Source organism: Zonotrichia leucophrys, chromosome 8, assembly GCF_028769735.1.
Source record: "Zonotrichia leucophrys gambelii isolate GWCS_2022_RI chromosome 8, RI_Zleu_2.0, whole genome shotgun sequence".
NCBI lineage: Eukaryota > Metazoa > Chordata > Aves > Passeriformes > Passerellidae > Zonotrichia > Zonotrichia leucophrys.
Genome location: NC_088178.1, coordinates 230,338 through 239,819, shown reverse-complemented (window position 1 = coordinate 239,819; position 9,482 = coordinate 230,338). Strand labels below are relative to the sequence as shown.

The 9,482-nt window shown below is 38.0% G+C and overlaps 1 protein-coding gene across 1 annotated transcript; it reads left to right on the top strand.

The window, feature by feature from the left end:
* Window positions 1-4,125: 4,125 nt before the first annotated feature.
* On the top strand, window positions 4,126-8,271 carry RGS21 (regulator of G protein signaling 21). The gene is made up of 4 exons (XM_064719877.1): window positions 4,126-4,176; window positions 5,583-5,659; window positions 6,908-7,074; window positions 8,068-8,271. Exons 1-4 carry the CDS (start codon window positions 4,166-4,168, stop codon window positions 8,269-8,271), a joined length of 459 nt encoding a protein of 152 aa, XP_064575947.1. The 5' UTR covers window positions 4,126-4,165.
* Window positions 8,272-9,482: the final 1,211 nt, after the last annotated feature.

Here is a 9,482-nt window from a genome sequence, read left to right as displayed (position 1 = left end):
AGAGCTGGTCTCATAAAAGCTCCTTCTGGTTTCATACCAAAGGAGTGAATTTCTCTCTTCTTTCCTAAATATAATCTGTGTGACCTCCTCCTAATTCTTCCTTATACTTTACAGGAAATTATCTGGACTCCCAGATTTACAATCTAGCCTCTACCATTGCCTTCTCCATGAAGGGTAACTAAAATTAACTAGCAAGAAACACAATCCTACAGCAGTCATTTGACAGTTTTCAAGTAGGACAGAAGATAAGGCTGAAGCCTAAAAAAAGGACGACTCTGAACTCTCATTTCTTCACCATAAAATTTGTTTGTAATGAAGACACTCTTGTTTCTTCACAGCTTAGTGGCCTCATTTTAAATTTCTGCAGCTAATGCTATTCCAGTTTTTCCTGGTTGTACATTTTCTTGAGAATTGTTTCCAGTTCTTTTCCAGTGGAGGTTTGTGGTTGTAGAGCACTTGGAAATCGTGAATATGAGGAGCCCAGAGCGCTGTAAAATATTTTGACAGCTTGTTCTTGAAATCAAAACATTTCACCTGAAGGGCATAGTTTGCTTGGGTGGAAAATAACAGCTCATTTTCTTATGCAAAACAACTCTGTGGCATACTGAAGTCACACAGAGTTATTCACATGGAAAAATATCAATTATTTTGTGAGTTGCCCATGCTGTGCAGTGCTGTGGGAAGCTGGGCATTTACATAGTATTCTGATTAAGGTGTATTTGCATCCCTGTGGGACAGGCATTTCCATGTTCTTAGGATGCCAGAAGTGCTTGGATCACGTTGGCTTCTCCCAACATAAGGGATGCACCCAAGTCCCCGTGGGCTTCAACTGCTTGGGGCAGCAGAACATTAATTTTTTTTTTTTCCTGCTGAGGTTACCTTGTACAAGCCAGCACTATCCAAGCAAATCTCTGCATGGAATGGAATGGAATTAACAGAGGCCAAGTGCTGAGGAGCATTAACACACTAAACTGCTGGGAAACATCAGCACATCCATTGGAGAGTGTGAGCTTTTCTCACTTTGTGCTCAGGTGAGTACAAGGCAGCCCTTTCAGGAACATATGTAAATGGAAATGGATTACTTAGGTTAATAAAGCAATGGTTTGAATATGTAACATTGATTTAGATTGTCTATTGTGATTAGTCAGATGAACAAAAATGACAGGTCTTATGGCCCGCAACAGCCAATAGCTTTTCATAAAGGAAGATAATTCAGCAAAACTAAAGACAGTCAAAGAACAAAAGGTGCGCATCAGTAAAAGTCAAGCTGTGAGCCTAACAGTTCTAAGGATTTAAATATTTAATAAACGTGGGGTCCTTAGCAAGTAATATTGGCAAAGTTGGGAACATTAAATCAGATCCACATTCCCTTTCCTAGAGTTTCAGCTCTCCCATGTCATCAAAGGCAGAGGACTCAGAAATCCATAGCCCAGTCCTCAGAGTTACCAGAAGGTTAAGCCACAGGCTGACAGATAAAGAGAAAAATATCCTGCAATTAGCCAAGCAAATAAGGGTCTGAGTGACTCTGGAGGTCCAGTCCCAGCTAGGACCGAACTGCAGCTGTAACTGTGTTTGTCAGCTGGGTCCAGCAGTGTCAGCTGGGTCCAGATTCACAGAAGATATAGCACTAATTCTATGTGCAATTTCCAGCCCATCTCTACTACGTATTTCATCTTGTTTGCTTGATGCTGTTTATTATGAGTAGCCAACACATTTGCACAAGCAGCTGATGCATTTATATTAATACTAAGATCACTTTTTCTCCTATGACATTTCAGTGAAATATTAGAGTTTCCTTCCAGACACTAAGTTCCAAGGAGAGGAAGTACAGAGAAATACAACCAGCTGGTTTCTATGGGAAGAAGTGGCTGTGCGTAACTTTGGTTAGTGAACTTATTTTCATTGCCCCAGTACAAATATCACAACAATTCTATTAACCTGTTGCATACCTAAAATATTTTCAGCTTGCATAGACTAAGCAAGCACTGACTGCTCAGAATGTTGTACAGTGATGAGAGTTCCTCACAGCTTCTTTGTGGTTTTGTGGATTTGAGCAGTACCCCATTAGATGCAAAAGCAATCTGACTGCATCCATCCATTTGTTGTGTGTGTAAAATATTCCTGAGTTTTAGCATGGTTCTGTGGCTGCTAAGACTGACTTCAAAAATATCCATCAGTCCTGAAAAATCTTGAAGAGATGTTCGTCTGCTTCTTTCAGATACCAGGCTATCAGGTAGAAATTTTAAAAATGCATGTGTGGCACTATCTGGAATTTTGTTTTGAAATAAATGTATATTATCTGATGATTTTAATTAAAAATAGGCACGGGTCCTCAACCTTCCCTCTCATAGTTTCACAGGAGTTAATGGAATAATGATATAACAATGTTAATACCGCTTTTAAAAAAGCAAAAATAAATCAATTTATCGATTTATTGTCACAGTCCTGAGGTGGGTAAATAGAAGAACCACTGGGATTAGACACAGGTAAATGCTGAGAAATTAACAGAGCCAGCCATAAATTATGAGTTGCCTAATTTTGTGTCACCTCTGTCCACACAACTGGACTGGACTGACTCTTCTGGCATGACACTGTTAAAAATTTCAAATTGTAGCCGTTTATGCTCTGCCTGGCCAGAAGCTCCACAGATAAATATCAGCTGGATTTTGTATGATGCTTATTTCCTTTTGCCAAAGCTAAAACCTGGGACTGAATCAGGCACAAAGGACTTGATGTCAGTGCAGGTGCTAAAAGTTTTCTCCCCTGCTGTGAGATGCTGAAGTTAGTCTCATGAGCACAATGTATGAAAGGCTTTTGGTCCTCTCTGGCACACAAGATATTCTCTAAATAAGAAAAAATGACCAATTAACATTTCTGTTCTTCTGCTATAATGTTTAGAAGCAAGCAGATACAAAGCTAAGGGATTACAGAAAGTATTAGTATTTTGCTGCCAAGAATATTTTTAGTAATATGTGGGACTAAAGGGCATCTTAGGTCATAATTTCTAGTGTTCTATTAATGAAGACAAGAATTTAAAATAATCTTATAATTATATGAAGCTCTATCTTCAAAGTACAGAAGAGTAGAAAGGGAGAGTGCAAAAAACAACAGTTTGTGAAGCCTTATTCTGGTTTTCAGTCTGAATTTGTTCACTAACTGCTTCTATACATTTTTTCTTTTGTCAATATAACCATTATACTAAAATAAATTTTTTTTCTCACCAGGTTACCTCTCTGTATTCAGAGGGCAATCATAGCTCCTCTCTTCTTTCATCTTAAGAGACAAACTGATCTTTCATTCTTCTCCTGCAAGACAGGTCAATTCTCCTGCTTGTCCCACCTCTCCATATCTGTTTCCACCTGATTTCATCTTCCTGGAGCACAATTGACCAGATTCACTGGTTTTTGTCCCATGTGAAGTTAGTAAAATAGATTGGCCTGAAACTTCTTTTACAGATCTATAAAGGATAAGGATAAGGAATAACCTCTTAACATTGCTAAGGGTGAAACATGGCATGTGGTGCTTGTGTTTTTCTTTCTGCTCTGAGAAGATGAACATGGCTAAAATAAGAAAGATGTTCTCATGCAGGCAGGAGTCAGCTTTGCTCATGATTGTACCACAGAGGAAAATCAAATGAGACTTAAACTCCTAAGGCTGCTCTGGTGTAAAATATGTTTTAAGTGCTAAAAATATTTTAATTGAGAAGACAAAAATCCCTAAGTCTGCAAGTTGAGAGAGCTGGGATCCCAGTTCCTGAACCACTGGAAGTTTATGCCAAGTGGAGACATTGAGAACCAGGAATCTGGGTAATCTGAGTAAAGGATTTGGCCTCAGGACAAGATTTGGAGGAAGGCAAGAAATCAATCAGTAAGCCTGCTTGTTCAGGAGAGTGAAGGACAGTGCTGCCATTGCCCCCATTCCTTTTGTATTATGGCCACTATTAGGTGAGAGTGGCACTGCTTAAAAACAGGCCACATTTCTGAAAGAAATAGTTTTAAAGGAAACGTTGAGAAGGTTTGTCAGTGTGCATTGTCCTGTTTGGTTATTCACATGCTAACTGTGTTGTTCCTGCAGCACCTTCAGCTTCAAGATCGTTTTCTTGAAGTCAGAAAACGAAACTCTGCCTTCCCTGAGACAGTCAGACAGACAAACAGTGGAACGAAAAATGCCAGTGAAGTGAGTTGCTGTTTATGGCTATTTTAACAGTAGGAGATTTATGTGATGGGATGACCAAGTTTGAATAATCTGTACAACTTTATTTTCCTTCACCCTTTGAAGAGGGTATGACTCTTCTGATTCCTTGTTGTCAATTCTGCTTGCCATTTCCATTCAAGTAAATCCCACACAGTCAGTGAGATCATGCTGACTGGTGAGTAAATATTAAAACAACTAATATTACCCATAAGAACAAGAAGCAAAACTGTTTGGTTTATCCTGGTCTTTCATTTTGCTTTTTTGCTTGACAAGAAAGCTAGTAAACATTTAATAAAAATCCTGAAAATTTATCATATATTTGATAAAAGTTTCTTATTGTTCTAAAACAAATTCTCTGCTGATTAATGCCATCACCACATGATGTCTCACAAAATACAACATAATGCTATGTTTGGTTTTCATTTGTGTTTTCACAGACTTTCTATTTTGCACTCCAGCTTCCCTCATGTATGTCTTTATATATACTTATAAATATGCACTTTTTTTGCTTGCTTAAATATAATTTTTGCGCTCTGGATACAAGTAAGTGGAGAGCTACAAAAAAGCTTGCTTGTTTAAGGTGTCATTGTCACCATCCCTTGTAATAATTATAACTACAGCCATATAGTATCCTGACACTATTATATGATCTTTTTATAAATTTGCAATTAGAAAATACCATTACTGATGATGCTGAGAAGTGGCTGTGGAACACAGCTCTCAAACCAATCTCTATAATTCAGAGAGCAGGGTTTTGATAGCTGAGCTCTCAGAGCCCCCTTAGGAACATCAAATGTTTTTTACAGAACTTGAGAGTGCTTGTGATTGTTTTTAATGCTAAGTTGGTTTTTTTTTTTTTTTGATTGGTTGGGTTTTTTTGGTAGGATTTGTTTTTGTTTTAAGAAAACTGGCAATATTTTATACCAAAGAAAGTGTTTACCCTCATGTCTAGCAAAAGCCTACAGCAAGTTGCAGGGGAAGAGTCAAAGCTGTGAATTTACTCAATTATTTATGCCCCCTAGAAGCACATATGAGGCCCATGTTTCCTATTAGTGTTAGCTTGGTAATATTTTTAGATAATTCCTGTCATTATAAGCAAAAAATGCCATATAAATGAATTCCTAATCCTTTTGAACTCGAGAAGAAATTCAGTGCGCTCTCTAGAACATTCCTACCTCTCCTGTGCTTTGTTAGAGCTCCACCAGCTGCAAGCATTACGAGTATTTGCAGGGTGAATAGTCAAGTAAGCAGTGCCAGTATCCCTGTTTTGCTGTGTGTAGGGTGGGAGGAGTGGCTGAGCCCCTCTCCCCAGCAGCCAAACACACCACAGGCTCTCAGCCACCCCAGGCTTCACAGGGCAGAGACCACAATGCTATTTTCAAGGGCAGATGTTGTTTCCACAGGTCAAACGCTGGGGAAACCATGGCATGGTCTGAGTCTGTGGATACAGTACTGTCCAATAAAGGTAAGAAGGGATGGAAAAGCAGATGTGTTCTTAAAACATTTGTCATCCCATTCACCAAACATTCCTGCCAGGTTTTCACTCTGCTCTCCATTCAGCTCCCCACATGCACTGAACTGACCAGAGGTGCTGATGGAGGTGGGAGAGCTGCTGTCCTGAGAGGTTTGTCCAATCTGCAGACACAGCATACCTTCTGTCCAGTGCTCAAGGGCAGGCAGAAATGCTATGAAATAGTTTTTATTAAAGTGACTGCTAAATTCCCCTTGCAGAGGTTTCATTTTTAATAATTATTTTCACAAAAACCCACAAACGTTTCCTGAGAAATATGTGCATTGTGCAGTGACTTCCAGTCAAACAAAAAATGACATATCTAAAGTCACTTCTCCTAGAAATGCTATTTCTACAGACCTGACACCACAAACCACATGCAACTTGGAAATTTCCTTGCCCCTGCCCCATTTCCTCGCAGTAATATTGTGGCCTGGACCTTAGGACGCCTCCACCCTGTTCCTGGATAGCATTAACTTGACAAATACAACTAAATTTGGGTACTGTCAGCTTTCTTTACTCAGAGGTTTTTATTTGGATTAATTTTAAAATAATTTATTCCAAACAAACCTTTATTTGTTTCATTTTTTCCCCTTCAAAGTGAAAAAAAAAGAAAAAAGAAAAAAAAAAGAAAAAAAGAGGAACACAGAAGTAATAAAAGTAACAAGGAATCCATCTTTTATCCAGGTCTTAATCTTTCCTTGCAAGGAGATGGAAGCCCCATTTGGGCAGGGAACCTCAGCTGTGGGGGAAGCACACTAGCACAGTGTGACCTACATTTCTATTTGCTTCTCAGCCGAGGAGTCAGCCTCAAATCTCTGATTTCCAAGCCACTACAAAGCCTTTTGAAACCAAAACCTCCAGGATCCCCTTTTAACAAATGTACCAGTGCTAAAGAGACCAGACCACAGCAGGCAGCTGTTGGGAGCAATCCTTGGTTGGCAGCTCACTGAAAAACTCTCTTAGTAGTCCCCTTATCAGCACTGTAATTTAATCTCCTATTTATTTCCCCTGCAGTGGCTTCTCAAACCTGATTGCTGGCTGACATGTAAAAGAGTGGCAGATACATAGGTTACACTATACACATTCTGTAAAAATAAAAAAAATATATATATGTACACACACACACATGAGTATGCACACACATAAATTGCACTGGCCTTTCAGTTTTCCTCCATCCACTATCTGATGCATTTCCCCCAGAGGGCCTGGCAGCTTTTCGGACATTTTTGAAGTCTGAGTTCAGTGAGGAGAATGTGGAGTTCTGGCTAGCCTGTGAAGACTTCAAGAAAACCAAATCCTCCACTAAGATTGCGTTGAAAGCCCAGAAGATTTATTCTGACTTTATACAAGCTGATGCTCCAAAGGAGGTAAAGAGGTTTTTGTGTGTGTGCTTTGGGTACTGAGGATAGGGATGAAGTAGAAAGTTCAGATCCAGACCTCAAAGAATGACCAAACCCACAATTCATCCTAGTTGTAACTCCCTTTTTAATGTCCATTATTTACCAGGTAAACACCTTGTGCAACGCTGTGAAGCAAAGATGTTATGGTTTACACTTCACATTCTTCACATTCTTCACATTCTTCACACTGGGAATAAGTTTACCTCATCTTCTGAAATTTCTGCCAGAAGTTTTAAGGACGTTTATGCTCAATATAATTTGTTTTCTCTAATCATTTTTTGTAATGCAGTAAGCACCATCTCTTCTGTATTCAATGTACCAGAACATTAGTAGGTTTATGATTGCATTTGTTCTTTTGTGTAGGTAATTTTTGACATGAAGAGAATGCAAAAATTTCCATCACAGAATTCAATTTTATAATTATTTCAAAAAGGCTTACTGTGAAAGACAAATTGCTTATTAATCATTATTCACTTTCTGCACCTTAAACATTTACACTGATGTTTTTGCATTTGCTAGAAAGAGTGCTTTAAACATTCCCATGTATTACATATGATTGAAATGTAATCATATCCATCAATAATAAGATGATTGATTGATATTATTGTTAAAAACAAAAAATCCTTTAAAAATACATAGGGCCAAAGTCTAAAATGATGCTGAGTACCTTAATTTTAAATTTTCTCTTTGGTAATCAGTACTTCATAGGATTTGGTTTGGCAGAAAGATGAGAAGGAAAAGCAAATTTTTCCCTTATTTTTTTCAGTGATGCCATCTTTTTAAGAGCCAAATAAAATGAAGAATTCAGTCTGCTAGAAAAGGAAGGGATGAGCTTCCTGTTTATTTGCATCAGTCAGGTTATTTGGGAGGAAATTCAAATGCAGCTTGTGTCCTGGACACAAACAGACCTCAGCTTTCTGAGCAAACCGACACTGCTTTCATGCTTCTTTCTTCCTACAGATTAATATTGACTTCCATACCAAAAACGACATCTCCCAGAACATCTCTGAGCCCACCCTCCGGTGCTTTGATGCTGCTCAGAGCTCAGTCTACTGTCTCATGGCAAAGGACTCTTTTCCCAGGTTTCTGAGGTCAGAAGTGTACAAGGAACTGGTGAAGAAGCACCAGGACAGAAATCAGAAGAGATGGCTCCCGTTTCTGTGAGGAAAAACACTGAGCCTTTAGGAATTTATAATGTCTCCCATTGCAATTCAGTACAGATAATTATTCATTATTAAAGGGATTGCAGAAGCCACTTTCAAGAATCACCTGTGCCAACTTGTTTTTAAGTACAAATTGCACATGATGCTTTCTAAAAGCAGTAGAGAAATATTCAAGAAGCAGGATGGAATATGCTAGACACTTGAGCTGCCTTCCTAATAAAAAACTTTGCCATTGTTGTTTTTTTCCTGTGTTTGCTTCATTTTTCAAAGTGATATGAGATTTTTAAGCATAATGTTTTGGTTTCCTTGTTTGCTGTTGGTTCCTCTTTAGAAGTACAGCCTCCAAAATAAATCCCTTTCAATACACTTGAATACATTTACTCCTTCATTTGTCACCTTATCTGAAGCTTGCAAAATATTTATATCCTCTTTTAAACTTGTTCTATGCTAATTCAAAATAGGAGATGTAGAAATATGGTCAATAACACACTATGATAATATTTAATAAATAGGCAGCTGTTTTATAACAAATGTTCTTGGCATTCAGAGCAAATTAATTTTACACAATACAGCTGTCTTCAAGAAGAAGGTCTTCAAGTTTCTTTGTGTTAATTTAATTTTTTATTGAAATGTCTATTTTATTAATTGTATAGGCATCTGGGAAAAAAACTACAACTGAGTAAATCTTCCTTTGTGCGTTTTCAATTAATTAATTTTCTTTGCTTTTTCAAATATGTTGGTGGTACCGTCCCCCCACATACGATGAAATAATTTCATGAATTACTACCAATGAAATTCATTTACTAATTTCATTTCAATAAAATACAGGTAAGCAGAAAAGTAGGCATACTTTTGGCAAATTGAGGGACTTTCTCAATTTGTCATCTCTTTTGGAGCAACAAGGGGTTTTATTGTTTAATGTTGTTTAGGTTTTATTGTTTAATAAACAGTATTTTTCACTTTTCTACAAAGAAGTATTTTTCCTGAACCAGTCGGGAGAGGGGCCAATTAAATCTGCTTTTCTAGAGAAATCCCTTTGGAAGTTGTCTCCCAAATTTGCCCTGAACCAGAACAGTCCTGTATGCAAAATAACCCACTTTATCAAACTACATGAAGGAACCAAGTCATTTAGACCGTAAAGGATATTAAGTAGCCTGAAGGCCTGAATACACTCCTCGAGTTAAGAACTGAGGTTAAAATCCTGACACATCT